The sequence below is a fragment of the Heteronotia binoei genome, chromosome 20 (assembly GCF_032191835.1).
Source record: "Heteronotia binoei isolate CCM8104 ecotype False Entrance Well chromosome 20, APGP_CSIRO_Hbin_v1, whole genome shotgun sequence".
NCBI classification, from domain to species: domain Eukaryota; kingdom Metazoa; phylum Chordata; class Lepidosauria; order Squamata; family Gekkonidae; genus Heteronotia; species Heteronotia binoei.
In genome coordinates this window covers 16,954,815-16,970,167 of record NC_083242.1, presented here as the reverse complement: position 1 = coordinate 16,970,167, position 15,353 = coordinate 16,954,815, and the positions used below count along the sequence as shown (strand labels likewise).

Below are 15,353 nucleotides of genomic sequence, written 5' to 3'. Positions count from 1 at the left end.
CCGGTCAGATGTCGTGATACCCGCTCACGCTCTCCAGCCTACTATGGATACCACGACTACTACCAGAGGGGTCGATATGATTACTCGTCACTCTCCAGGTCACCATCCCCCAGACGCCGGGTTTACCACCGCTACTCACGTTCCCCCTCGGATGAGGGTGCCCGTCGCTCTCGGTACTGGGAATTCGAAGCCACATCACTTAGCCGGGATGTATCAACGCCTCGCATCCGTGACTTCGAATCTCCTCAGTACCGTGACTCTTCTCAAACCCGAGACCCAGAGTACCTCTCTTCTCAACACTGTGAAGCCTTTCGAGTCCATGAACCTCCTCGGTTCCGAGAATCAGTGATGCCTCGCGCTGCCTCCGCCACCATTTCTGTTGCTCCAGCTACGACTGCTACATCGCCCAGAACTTCGACTGCTTCTCAACGGGCTAAACCCTCTGAGGAACATGCATCCACTTCTGCACCTACCAAGCCTTCGATTTCTCCTGCTACCGAGGAATTCCACTCCGACAGGGACAGTTCAGCCTCTTCTGACTCCGAAGATCCTCCTGGCTCTCCTGCCTCAGATTCCACCCAGCCAGTCCATTTCTCTCCATCCGACGGTTCGAAGGCTTACCTTAACCTTAACCTCATCACTACTATGGCTGAGGCCTAGGACAAGGCCTCACCCAAGGTGTCTGATATCGTCCACAACCTGGTTTAGGCGGACTTCCCGGCAGGTTCACTCCTCCCTGTGTTGCCAGTGCACTTGGAGGGGCTGCGTGAGGCCTAGGACAAACCTGCTTCGATTCCACCTACTTCGAAGCACTTTGACTCCCTCTACGGAGTACACACTCTTGACTCTACATTTTTAGCCTCTCATCCGGCTCCTAACTCCATCATAGTGCACTCAGCAACCAAGACCAAACCGTCCAGACACCCTACTCCTCCTGATTATGAGGGCCGGAAGTTGGACACCTTAGCTCGCAAGATCTTCAGCCTTGCCTCTACCAATTCTATGCTGAATAATTATTTGGCTTATTTTGCAGAGTATATATTCAATTTGGCCAGCCAACTCACTCCTCTTATTCCCTCTCTGCCTGAGACTTCTCAGAAGACGGTATCTAATTTAGTTTCAGAACTGTCACGAGTCTCAAAACAGCAAATTAACACCATTAGGCATGCTGTTTCCTGCTCGTCCAGAGTATTTGCTTCATCTGTGGCATTGCATCATCACGCCTGGCTGAGGTCGACCAACCTGCAGCCTGACATTAAACAAAAAGTCGAGGACTTACCCTTTGATGGCCTGGGCCTCTTTCATGCCTCCACGGATGAGGTCCTTACCTCGGTGGATGATGAAGCGCCTTGGAGTTTCTCAGCCAGCCCCTCAGCAATTTAATCGGCCTAAGCCCTGGAGACCATCTTTCCAGGGACTCTCCTAAGCAGCCCGAGTACTGGAAAAGGAAACCCACCCAGCAAAAGCCATCCTTCCAACAGAGGCCACGATCCCAACAGACAAAGAAGTCCTCTTAGCCTGCCAAGCAGTCTCTTTGACTCCCCTCTGCACTTCATACGACAGATAGATCCCGGCTACCAAATACACCTTTTCCCCTTCTATCCCACCTGGAGCTCAATCACCACCAACTCCTGGGTGCCCACCATAATCTGCCTAGGTTATGCAATCGAGTTCGTTTTGCCACCTCACCACCACTACTTCACTGTTACTCCACCCTCCGCTCATCTCCGTCAAGAGATTCTGGACTTGCTCCAAAAGAATGCCATAGAACCTGTTCCTCCTCAACATTGGGGGACAGGTTTCTACTCACAATATTTCCTGGTGCCCAAGAGGGACGGGGGCAAGCGACCCATTCTGGATCTCAGGAGGCTAAACAAGCGGATAGCCTACAAGAAATTCAGAATGATCTCCGTCCAATCCATCCTTCTTCTAATTCCGCAGGACTCCTGGATGGCATCTCTGGATCTCCAAGACGCTTATTTCCATGTGACCATCAGACCTCAGCACCGCAAATATCTTCGTTTCGCCATGGGGTATCATCACTTTCAGTATCGGTCTCTCCCATTCAGGCTCTTCACCGCACCCAGAGTCTTTACGAAGTGCATGGCAGTAGTTGCAGCTGCCCTGCGTCTCCACAACATTCCATTGTTCCCATACATAGACGACTGGTTGCTCATTGCTCCCACAGCACATCAACTGGCGAAGAATCTCAAAACAACACTCTCTCTTCTCGCCTCCCTGGGTCTGTGTGTGAATGTCACCAAATCGCACCTCACTCCAACTCAGGACTTGCAGTTCATAGGTGCTCGTCTTTGCACATCTCATCTTGTTTTCCTTCCAGAGGATCATGCCCACACCATTATGCCCCTGGCCCAGGAGGTCCTGCATACCCCAACGCAACCTGCAATCACCATACAACATCTATTGGGCCTCATGGCCGCAACAACCTTGGTTCTTCGATTTGCAAGACTGCGTATGCGACATCTCCAGCTTTGGTTTGTTCGTGCCTACCACCCACACCTACAACCGCAAAATACTGTTCTCACTGTACCTTAGAGGGTTCAGCCATCTCTCATTTGGTGGACAGCACCGGACAATTTGCTTTGCGGAATGCGCTTTGTCCTTCCTGCTCCATCTGTCATCGTGACTACAGACGGCTCCAAGTGGGGATGGGGAGCCCACTTAGAGGACAAAACTGTCAGAGGTCTGTGGACTGTGGCCGACTCTCTCATCAGGATTCGTATAGACGACCACGAATGGTCCCTCAATCCACTCTACCTGCATCGCATTTTTGCTTGCTTCGGGACTCCCAAGATAGATGTCTTTGCTTCAAAAGACAACTCGAAATACCCTCTCTTTTATACCAGGAGAGGCAACGATGCTTTCCTCCACAACTGGAGAGGTCCTCTGCATTATCTTTTTCAGCCAGCCCCTCTAATTACCCGGTCGCTACTCAAGATTGCTTGGGACGGTACAGACTTCATACTGATAGCACCATAATGGCCACGGCAACCGTGGTTCAGGAGGCTTCTTCAAATGTTCCGTCACAGTTATCGCCGCCTCCCCCTGGCAGATGATCTCCTCACCCAAGATCACGGCCATGTGTTGCACCACAACCCTCAAATTCTAGGACTTACGGCTTGGAGGATTCGACCACATCTTTACCACCAAAAGTAGCTGAAGTTATCCTGAATGCTAGAAAACCTTCTACCAGGCGCTCATACCAGTGTAAGTGGAAGTGCTTCTGCTCCTTTGCATCGTCTCAACAGCTCCATCCAGAGTCTGTACCTCTTCCTTCGATCCTGGAATACCTGCTGTCTTTGCAGGTGTCGGGGCTCAGCTATTCTTCTCTAAAGGTTCACCTTTCAGCCATTTCTGCTTTCCACGAACCTATTGACGGTCAGACTGTTTTTTCCCATAGACTGTCCAAATCATTCCTAAAGGGCATGTTACACCTTCACCCTCCTATCAAACCAATTGTACCAGTTTGGAGTTTGTCGTTAGTGCTTTCACAACTTATGTAACCCCCGTTTGAACCTTTGGCCACTGTAGACCTTCATCTTCTCTCTTGGAAGACTGCCTTGTTAGTTGCTCTTACTTCCAGCAAGCAGGCCAGTGACTTGTGTGCCTTCCATTCTGACCCTCCTTACACTGTTTTTCATAGGAACAAGGTGGTCCTGAGACCGGATCCTTCTTTCTTACCCAAGGTTGTATCACAATTTCATCTTTCAACTTCTACTTCGTTGCCCACGTTTTTTCCTGATCCTAAGGACTCTGGACAAAGAGCTCTACACACCTTCGACGTCACAAGAGCTTTGTCCTTTTACCTCTCTCATACACAACCATTCCGTAAAGACCCTAACTTATTTGTGGCCTACGGCAATCCTCAAAGATGACACAAAATTTCTACCCAGAGACTCTCTAAGTGGGTATCCAGTGCAATTCGGTTGTGTTACGAAGTTGCTAAGCAACCTTTACCTGAAGGCCTTAAGGCTCACTCGACTAGAGCAGTCGCGACCTCCTCGGCCTTTCTGGAGGGCGTCTCCTTAGAGGATGTTTGTGCTGCTGCATCATGGTCCTCGCCATCCACGTTCGTCTCGCACTACGCCTTGGACGTTCGTGCCGGATGGGACGCCTCCCTCGGCCAAGCGGTCCTCAGGTCTATCTTCCACTGAAATCACCCCAGGTGAGTGAATGCACACGTTGTAAGTATGAAAATGTTTCTTTTTGCCAGCACCCACCTTCCTTCTGATTTTCAGCTTGCTAATCACCCATGTGTGGGACTGCACAGAGACCACAAAGAAGATAAACAGGTTGCTTACCTGTAACTGATGATCTTTGAGTGGTCATCTGTGCAGTCACACACTCCCACCCAGCCTTCCCCTCTGCTGGCTTTTTCTGCTTTGGTTTTTACCTCTGTAGACTGTCAGTAGCGGCTAGAAGAAACTGAGTGGGAATGGCGCCTCCCACTCGCTCCAGGCATGCTCAGTCGATGCCTGCTCCCCAGAGCGAGTGGAAAGCGCTCCAAAAAGCACTCTAAGCGAGCTGTTGGAGACTCCGAGGTATGGATTCGTTGCCTGCGGCAAGACCCCCGACACCCATGTGTGTGACTGCACGGATGACCACTCGAAGATCATCAGTTATAGGTAAGCAACCTGTTTTTCCAGTACCAATTAAAAGTACTCTTGTTTCTTTTCATTCTTTATGCATGTTTTTACAGTTGCTCAAATTTAACTGGGTAATGGAGAAATGTTAGTGAAATCATGTTTGTAACATTTATTAAAGGGGTGTTCGTGAACGTTGCTTTAAACAGTAAAAAAAAAAGTTTCCAAAAATTAAACAGAATCTTTATGTAAAACATTTTTCAAGTGGCACATTTTAGTGAAGGGCATTGCTGCAGTTATCCCCCTGTAGTTCTGGGGTGGGTGCCCAATTGGGCAACAAGGGCCCTATCAGGCACTTATGGCCATAATAGTTTCTTGCTGATCTGTGTCACTGAGAAAAGGCTGTGGTGTCTTTAAATAATATTTTGCCCTTTCAGTGTAGACAAGAAACACCCTATTCATTACAAGTGGATGCACCTGTACACAAACCCACTATAGGCTACTTTAAGTTGCTTTAAGTATGCTTTGATAGGTCTATGACGAGCTGTCCAATCTAACTTGTTGTAGCCCTTCAGACAGACACCTGAAAGCATATTTTCACCCTACACCAGGGGTGGCCAAACTGTGGCTCTTTCACACACATTGTGTGGCTCTCGAAGCCCCCATTGCCATGGTGGCTGGTGGCTTGGAGAATGCACTTTTAAAAGTTGTTTTCTTTCCACCTCCCTTCCTCATTTATTTTCCTCCTCCCTCCCTCTCTTCCTTGTGACTCTCAAACATTAACATTTATTCTATGTGGCTCTTACATTTAGCAAGTTTGGCCACCTCTGCCCTACACCCTGGAAACCCTAGGTTTTTTGCTTAATGATAAGGATCCTAAGTTTATTCTAGCAATTGCAAAACTTGTCTCAGTCCTTTTAGCCCTTGCATCCTCTTAACGAGATGCAGAATGCTTGATTGCCAAAAAGGTGCCTAATACACATGATCTAAACAGTGTTCCTTCTTTGAGGGAAAGTGATTCCCGAGTTAATTAACTGTGATATAGTGTTTTTAGTATTTACATAAAATAAAGCTCAGTCTTTTTGTTTCTTGACCTTGATTTCGGCTTCAAACACAAAGGCAACTGCAAAAACTGTAAAACAACAGGAAGCCATTCTTGTTTAACAGCTAAAAGAATTCTCAGAAGCAGTGTGCTGTTTTATTCAAAAATGATCGTAGACTCATAGAACCATAGAGTTGGAAGGGACCTCCAGGGTCATCTAGTCCAACCCCCTGGACAATGGAGGAAACTCACAAACACCTCCCCCTCCAGCCTCTGTTTAAAAACCTCCAAGGAAGGAGAGAGCCCACCACCTCCTGAGGAAGCCTGTTCCACTGAGGAATTGCTCTGTCAGGAAGTTCTTCCTAATGTTGAGCTGGAAACTCTTTTGATTTAATTTCAACCTATTGGTTCTGGTCCTACCTTCTGGGGCCGCAGAAAACAATTCCACACCATCCTCCTATATGACAGCACTTCAAGTACTTGAAGATGGTGATCATATCACCTCTCAGCCGCCTCCTCTCCAGACTAAACATCCCCAGCTCCTTCAACCTTTCCTCATAGGACTCAGTCTCCAGATCCCTCACTATCTTCGTCGCCCTCCTCTGGGCCCATTTCAGCTTGTCTATATCCTTCTTAAAATGTGGTGCCCAAAACTAAACACAATACTCTAGGTGAGGTCTTACCAGAGCAGAGTAAAGCGATACCATCACATCACATGATCTGGACACTATCCTACAGTGTCGATACAGCCCAAAATTGCATTTGCCTTTTTAGCCACCGCATCACACTGTTGGCTCATCTTCAGCGTATGATCCACTAAGACCCCCAGATCCTTTTCACACATACGACTGCTAAGACAAGTCTCCTCCATCCTACAACCATGCATTGGATTTTTCCTACCTAAATGCAGAACTTTGCATTGGATTTTTCCTACCTAAATGCAGAACTTCTTTCTTAATCATCTTCTTTCAGAGACGTTGGCAGAGCCTTCTCTACAGGCGACTCAGATGAAACTGAAGCGGGCCCGGCTGGCGGATGACCTGAACGAGAAGATAGCTCAGAGGCCTGGCCCGATGGAACTTGTGGAAAAAAACATCCTTCCTGTTGACTCCAGCGTTAAAGAAGCCATTATAGGCAAGTTGGAGAGCTGCGACTTGGGTCTGAGACCACACAACAGTATGGCAAGTGACAGCGTGAGCCTTAAAGGGCCTTCTGGTCAGTGGGGCATTCGACATTTAATAAGTGTGCATTTGTTACTTAATCGCATTAGGCAAATCGAATGGCTTCCTACGTTTAGACTTAGCTTCTTTTGCTGGGATACTGTGTTTTGCCAATTCTCAAGCAAAACGTGTTTTGTTGGTGGGGGAAATTGTACCCAGCCGCTCCCGCCTGGCACATCTGACTCCTACTGGCCCATACCTGTGATGTCATCATTGAGCAACGTAAGGACTCCCTTCCACCATGTCTACACCACACCATTTTGTAACATTTTTCAGCAGCCTGGCATTTTGTTGAGCCTTTTGCTAAGTGGCACGCTCTCCCTTTGCAACACATCACTCCCTCATACTTTATTGGAAGCAGCTCTTGTAAAGACGGCTATCCTTTGCTGTGAGATTATAGCCGTCTGCCCACCCACAGTGATCAATTAAGCAGGAAAGGGATGTTGCAGTATTAGTGCTGAATGGGTAAGGAAGTCATTTCAGGTTTTCTAGCACTGAGTAGGATGCATCTGCTTGTCAGTTCTCAGCGGGTGCTTATCTGAGCCCCTCAGTCCACATGTAAGTATGACTTTCAGTCCATGTTGATAGATCCAAGTGGGCAGCCGTGTTGGTCTGAAGCAATAGAACAAAGCAGGAGTCAAGTGGCACCTTTAAGACCATCCGAGTTTTATTCAGAATGTAAGCTTTCGTGTGCTCTAAGCACACATCATCAGACAGTAGGATGGAATGGCAGGCTGTCCTAAATATAGAGAAAGTGGGCAGTGAATCAACATGCAAAATCATGGAAATGTCCCTTAGCAGATTAAAAGAATCACAATTCAGGGCCTAGGGACTGCCAGCCTGTGTCCACTGGTCTAAAAAAACAAAAACAGTAATAAACACTGGAATAGCAGATTGATGTCCATTAAGTATCCTGCAATAAATGAGAGTCTGCTGTAGGTTAAAAGGAGGGCATAAGGTTCTTAGAGGCTTAATTTAAACATGTAACACACATCCTGCTGTCTGATGAAGTGTGTTTAGAGCACACAGAAAGCTTACGTTCTGAATAAAACCTTGTTGGTCTTAAAGGTGCTACTTGACTGTGCTTTGTTCAGTCCATGTTTTTTCCATAACTGTCTTGCTGGCAGCCCCAAGATTTAAGGCAGCTTTCCCCCCAAGGTACACCCCCAACTCAGTTTTTTTAAGGGCTTGTATTTTTGTGTGTGTGCATGCCTGTGTACACCTGGAAGTCTTGACCAGCTCTGGTGACTGACCCCCTACTGGGTTCGTGGAGGATATGCAGAGAGGTAGCTGAATAAAGCCTGGCCCTGCCTCCCAGCTGTGGTATTCCAAGGAGGTCTCCCATCCAAGTACTTGCCAGAGTTGACCCTGCTTAGCTTGCCTGGGCTATCCAGGTTAGAGCGCCAACCCAATTTTTAAAAAAATACCCTTCCTTTGAAAAACAACCTTTTCACAGCGTCTTTTTAAAAATTATTAAGTTCGCTAAGCAAGCTAAGTTATTGTCTTAATGGTCACTTCTATGTCTATCTGACTCCATTCCCCTCCAGGAGTAATCTTTCCCCCAGCAGATATAAACACATTCCTTTAAACCGTTCACTTTTTTACTGCCCTTTTAATTTCATTCAGTTTGACCTTGAGCATGCGAGGAAAAGTATGTTTTGATTTATGTAAAACGTCAGCCGTACGTACACCAACAGTGCCACCATAAGCCACGCAAACATGCTTCTAAACCCATTGATGTCAGTGGACTTAGCAAAGTATAACTTTGCTTAGGAGTTATTCACAGGGCTTTTTTTGAGCAGGAAAGCAGTTCTAGCTGGCTTGGCATCCAGGGGTGTGTGGCCTAATACGCAAATATATTCCTGCTGAGCTTTTTCTACAAAAAAAGCCCTGTGCGAAACAACGGTGATGTCAGGGGGTGTGGCCTAATATGCAAATGTGTTCCTGCTGGGCTTTTCCTACAAAAAAAGCCCTGTGCGAAACAACGGTGATGCCAGGGGGTGTGGCCTAATATGCAAATGTGTTCCTACTGGGCTTTTTCTACAAAAAAAGCCCTGTGTGAAACAACGGTGATGTCAGGGGATGTGGGCTAATGTGCAAATGTGTTCCTACTGGGCTTTTTCTACAAAGAAAGCCGTGTGTGAAACAATGGTGATGTCAGGGGGTGTGGCCTAATATGCAAATGAGTTTCTGCTGGACTTTTTCTTTTAAAAAAAGTTCTGGTTATGTAGATGTCTCAGTAGCAGCTAGGAGTGAAATAAAATAATCTTGAACATGGAAGTGTAGAAAATGATTAGAGGCAAGGACCAGTGTTCCCTCTAAGCTGGGTTAGCATGAGCCGGCTCACAGATTTTTAGCCTCCAGCTCACACATTTTTGTCTTCGCTCAGGAAAGATGACCCCAGAGCATACTGATTTATGCAGCAGCTCACAACTTTAATGCCAGTCACTCACAAAGTTGAATTTTTGCTCACAAGACTCTGCAGCTTAGAGGGAACATTGGCGAGGACAGTCGTTGCTTGCGTGAGTAACACACTTTGTACGACTGTGGCGCTAAAAGAAGAATGTTCCCCCCTTGTATTTTAGCAGTTGGTCAGGAGAACTATCCTCAGGCCTTGGAGGACTTCTCATTCGACGAGGACAGCAGCGATGCCTTGTCTCCCGATCAGCCCGCCAGTCAAGAGTCCCAGGGCTCAGCCGCATCCCCCGGGGAGCCCAAAGTGAGGGAAGCGCTGTCCCCAGTCACACCAGCCTCCTCTACTAACCAGGTAAAGTGCTAGAATCCGAGTCATAACTTAAGCATCGAGCTGTTTCGTGAACAATGGAGCAATTCATTGGATGGCATTTTCTCTTGGTTTAGCAAACGGTCTGGTTTTGTTTTTGCTTTACACCCCCGAAGGCTTCACTGCTAGGAAGCACTCCCTGCTTCAGGTTGGTCCGTCTGTTCACGGTAATTAGCTCTCTGCATGCAGCAAGCCAGCCTCAGGGCTTGCTCCGGAGCACGAGAATATCTTCTGTGCAGCACAAGACCCAACAGGATTTTCTTTGTCAAAAAAAAGAAATTCTAACAATGGAAAAAATTCTGATGAAATTTACATGCCGTGGTGTGTTTTTTGCACAATGTATCAGGGTGTCACAATGATATTTTGCCTGCCTGCATTTGGTGTGGTGGTTAAGTGTGCGGACTCCTATCTGGGAGAACCGGGTTTGAATCCCCACTCCTCCACTTGCACCTGCTGGAATGGCCTTGGGTCAGCCAGAGCTCTTGTAGGAGTTGTCCTTGAAAGGGCAGCTGCTGTGAGAGTCCCCTCAGCCCCACCCACCTCACAGGGTGCCTGTTATGGGGGAGGAAGATAAAGGAGATTGTGAGCCGCTCTGAGACTCTGAGATTTGGAGGGGAGGGTGGGATATAAATCAGTATCATCATCATCTCTTGGGCGTAGAGGCATGTGCTGTATGATGTGGTTAGAAGCGGCCATCCCATCATGCACTTGGCTGAACCCACTCTCTTGGCACTAAGACATGTGGAGGCCTCTTGTATGGAAGAGTTGTCAGTTCCAGAGTTTGGTTTCAACAAAAGGGTTGAGAGCAAGTGTGGTCGGGTGCACTCCATTCCTTGCAGCATCAGAAAAAAAGGCAAAGGAACTTGAATTTCCCATTTTCAGGTCGTCTCACTCTGTGTACTTATTGAAGTGTAGGTCAGGTAGAAGACATTGAACAAAAGTGAAAAGGGTATAACCTTCCCTAGCAATAATACATTCCAATATTCTGCTCTGTTCATTCTCAGGTGAGATCAGCGTCTGCTATATACACCCTTTTCTGTGATTAACACAGCCAGAAATGGTGTACATTCAGTGTATCAGACTTGAGTTTAGGCATGTGTTTTAAGATCCCGTGCCTGTTATCCAGAAGACTGTCGTCTTATATGACATGAATACACTGTGCCAGATTGTGGCCTGCATATTTAATATTTCTTCATGTGTGCAATCAAATCATTAGCCAAGAAACGGGATTTGTTTTCATTTCAGCCATTATCCAAACAAATAAAGCCTTTTAAGAAGATAAAATTTCATGTACTTGTCTGAAAACTGGATGAATCAAGTAGTTGCACAACATCAGGTGTTCCTAGGATTGTATTACACCGAACTGACTTTCATGTGACATTCAAGAACATTTATTTATCTAGTTCCTTTTAAAGATGTCTGCCAGAAAATGTTTCCGTACTGGAAATTTAAGGGGCTTAGATTTTTTTAAAAAAAACTAAAGCGGCACATATCTGTCTCAAGGCATGGAACTTGCTCTGTGCATTCCTTTGGCAAGGATGATGCATCATTTCAAAAGCTTATTGAACCCAATCTTCATCAGGCTCCCTGTACCTAAACAAGATGCAGGCAAACGGTTTTCCAAAGGGTTGTCGTTGGCTTTCTGAAATTAAAAGCAACTCAAAAACTGGGAGAGAAGGCATATCCCAAGCATAGACAGCTTCAAGAGGGGATTGGGTAAGCATATGGAGCAGAGGTCCATCAGTGGCTATTAACCACAGCGTATTGTTGGAACTCTCTGTCTGGGACAGTGATGCGCTATATTCTTGGTGCTTGGGGGGACACTGTGGAGCCCCACTGGTGGACCTCCTGATGGCACCTGTGTTTTTTGGCCACTGTGTGACACAGAGCGTTGGACTGGATGGGCCATTGGCCTGATCCAACATGGCTTCCCTTATATCCAAGAGCTTACAGCGCTCTTAGTCCAGGGCCTAAGCTCCAGGAGGATTGGCTACATCAAGGGGCATGGCCTAATATGCAAAGGAGCTCCTGCTAGAATTCTACCCCTAGCCACAGGCATAGACAGCTTTAAAAGAGGGTTATAGAGACTCATGGAAGAGACATCTCTCAGTGGCTACTGGCCATGGTGACTAAAAGGAACTTCCGTGTTCAGAGACATTCATCCTCTGAATGCCAGTGCCAGGAGGCAACATCAGGGGCAATCTTCAGCCTCTATGCTCTGCTGTTGGCAGAGTAACTGGTTGGCTGCTGTGTGAGACAGGATGGTGGACTAGACAGACCAGTGATCTGATTTGGTAGGGGTTTTATGTTCATCTTACATTATGTTTATTTCTAATGTCAGTTTCCTGCCTTTTTTTTTTTAAATCAGTATCTTCTGTTAGCATCATCGGTATCTGAATTTCTGCAGCCATCTGCCACAGATCTACACACTACACAGCCTGCAACTGCTGCTCCTCTTGCCACAAATGCTGTATCTACAGTGAAACACTGCAGTGGACCGACTCTGGTAAAGGTAGGTGAAGGACAGAAAAAAGAATCTGGGCGGTCAAGTTTTTAGATCCCTGGTTTTCTGTTCCACAGAGACCTAGTATTCTCCGTGTTTCTCCAAAATAAACATCTCCAAGATAAACGTCTGAAGAATTATGCCTGCACACAAAAGCTTATACCCAGAATTAAACATTGTTGGTCTTAAGGGTGCCACTGGACTCAGACTTTGGTCTATCCCAGGGGTGGCCAAACTTGCTCAATGCAAAAGCCACATAGAATAAACGCCAGATGTGTGAGAGCCGGAAGATGTGAACATTGGATGTTTGAGAGCCACAAGATGAGGGAGGGAGGGAGGGAGGGAAAGCAACTTTAAATGTATTCTCCAAGCCACCAGCTGGCTTGACTTAGATAAATTATTTAAAGAGACAAATGCCTTCTGCAAGCCAGCCAATGGGGTGGTGGGGGCTTTGAGAGCCACACAATATGTGTGAAAGAGCCATATGTGGCTCCTGAGCCAGTTTGGCCACCCCTGGTCTGTACACTTGTCACCGTTGTAGGAATGTTTTTTTCCAGACTTATCACCAAAGTTTGTTTATTCTGCCAGCTGCGTTCCCACCCCTTCCAAAAGAATTCGGGAAAGGACGTCCTCTGCCAGTATCTGTAAAACAGTTTTATAAGGCATTTCCATAAGGCCAGCAGAAACAGTGATGATATCATTTGTAAGCCGTGCCAGTTTTTGCTGCAGCAGTTAGACACGTTTTAAAGGCTTCTATACCAAATAATGTCTGAAGCTCTAAGACAGCCCTTGTCCTGTGAGTATTCTTAAGGAAGCCCGGGAGTTCACAAGAAGTAGGTGCGTCACGCTGCTTACTCTCCCACTCCTGACAATGCCAGGAAAAGCCGTATCTCTGTTAACAGGAGTGTTGCAACAGTGCCAAGTCAGTTTGATCCAGCGAGGAATTTAAACTTTCCTACAATTGTAACACCAGGCTATGAGTTGCCTTCACAGTTAGAAAAACAGCACTCAGCCTAGTACAAAAAGGATGGCCCATTCCATGGTGTCTCTTCCCATTCAGAAAGGAGTAATTTTCTGTTCCAAAGCTATGCATTGTTACAGTCTGATGAGACGTCTGCATGTTCATGTTGACAAGAAAAAAACATTGGTGCGCCTGAAGCATTTTTCTCATCAGAATTTGTTGAAGGTGATGCTTTGAAGGAATTGTCAGTGGATCCGATGGCTGAAGATGGCGAGGGGGGGAGTAGCATGGTGCTCCAAGTAGCCATTGGGCGCCCCCACCCCCTTAACACCCTGGGCCAGCTGATAGGGCCAGCGTCAGGTCAGGCAGGCTCCAGATTCCCGTGCTTGACCCTGGCCCACCCCCTCTGCCTGGCAACGAGTTGCCATGGCTGCCCCTGCTCTTGCCCCTTCCTGTGACCCCACAAACAGGATCCGGGTGAGTCCAGGTCCCAGCTTGTTGAAGGTGATGCTTTGAAGCGATTGTCAGTGGATTTGACTGGTATTGACAAGCAACTGCAAAACCCTTCGGTGGTATCTAAATAGGAATACTGGGATGAGGCAAGGGGAACCCATGAAAATCCAAACAGGGGGCTGTTTTGAGCTCCCTGAACTTCCTGTACTTTTTCCTGACAAGTCGGGTCTTTGTACAGTTCAGCTTGGCATTCTTTCTAATACAAAGAGACAACCTTTAATCAAGGCACTGTTTAGTTTGGTGGCGACAGTGTTGGTTTCCTTCTTGATTTTTATTGCTAGAAAAATACATCAGATATTTCTGTGATGAGTTAATTCCTGAGCATATGGGATAGGTTACTCTGAGGTTTTCAGAGATTATAATGGGAGTGGGTGGGGGAGAATAGTCTTAAACTTGTTTCCTTGGTATAAATAACGTGTTTTTAAAATTCTCAGCTCTGCCCACCCACCCCGGGTTGACTTTTTAAAGACATCTGCAGCATGACCAAGTGAGCTAGTATTAGTAGCATGGCACCTTGTTGGATTTCATATGCAGACACGTAAAACTGGAGAAGTACATAAGTACAAATAGGGTTTGTTCACGCTACACTAAAAAACGCATTTTGCAACTGGATTTTTACTGTGTATCCAGTTGCAAAATGCATTGTTTAGTGCAGTGTGAACACACCAATAGTATCTATAGTGTGTAGACAATTGCTAAACTTAGCAAGGGAGAGACAGCAAGGAAGATACACCCCTGGGAGTATGTGTATAAGCAGTGCTGGTGTAGCAATGGACACGCATCTCCATTGCATGGCTCAGAAGGGATGTGTGTGGGGATCAGTGTTCCCTCTAAGCTGAGTTAGTGTGAGCTAGCTCACAGATTTTTAGCTTCCAACTCACATATTTTTGCTTTATCTCAGGAACGTTGGCCCCAGAGCAAACTAATTTATGCAGTCACTCACAACTTCAATGCCAGTAGCCCATGAAGCAGAATTTTTTGCTCACAAGACTTCACAGCTTAGAGGGAGTACTGGTGGGAGATGTGAGCTTCAGTGTCATGCAGTGGTTAAAGAGCTGGACAAGGATATGGGAAGCCCATGTTCATGTTCCCGTTCTGCCATGGGACCTCGCTGGGTGACCCTGGGCCAGTCACACACTCAGCCTAACCTCTCCGATGGGGTTGTTGTGAAACAGTGTAAACTACTTTGGGTCTCCGCTGGGGAGAAACATGAGATATAAATGAAGTAAATAAATACCTTTCAGTAGGGCTTTTTTTTATTTTACCGGCAGCTCATTTGTATATTAGGCCACACTTCCCTCATGTAGCCAGTCCTCCTGGAGCTTACAGTAGGCCCTGTAAGAAGAGCCCTGTAAATTCTTGGAGGATTGGCTACATAAGAGGGGTATGGCCTAATATGCAAAGAAGTTCTTGCTACAAAAAAAGCCCTGTCTTTCAGCCCACAGTTGATTAAATGTGTTCACTGGTTACACTTAACTCAAGGGGAAGGGCAGTTACTTAAGAACCTTAAGTCACCTAGTGATGTGCCATTGGGTAATTCAGTAATTTTGTTCTTGATATTAGAGGTCATAAGCTAATAATCCTGTTTAAAAAAAAGTAGCTCTGTCTCCCTTTGCTAAGGGACAAAAGATCTGCTTCTCACAGATCGGCATAACTGGATTATACAAGTGATGGCAAATTGCCTAAAAAACTTCACACCCTGAAATAGCGTAGGTGTGTAAGTATGTC

At 46.5% G+C, this 15,353-nt stretch overlaps 1 protein-coding gene across 3 annotated transcripts in view; it reads left to right on the top strand.

Moving 5' to 3' along the window:
• The window catches only part of MRTFB (myocardin related transcription factor B), a 163,083-nt gene that overhangs the window by 120,015 nt on the left and 27,715 nt on the right, over window positions 1-15,353 (top strand). For all 3 annotated transcript variants that reach the window (XM_060260841.1, XM_060260839.1, XM_060260840.1), the window contains 3 exons: window positions 6,619-6,780; window positions 9,452-9,633; window positions 12,017-12,160. In XM_060260841.1, coding sequence (XP_060116824.1) covers window positions 6,619-6,780; window positions 9,452-9,633; window positions 12,017-12,160 — 488 coding nt within the window. The remainder of the gene's footprint in view (window positions 1-6,618; window positions 6,781-9,451; window positions 9,634-12,016; window positions 12,161-15,353) is intronic.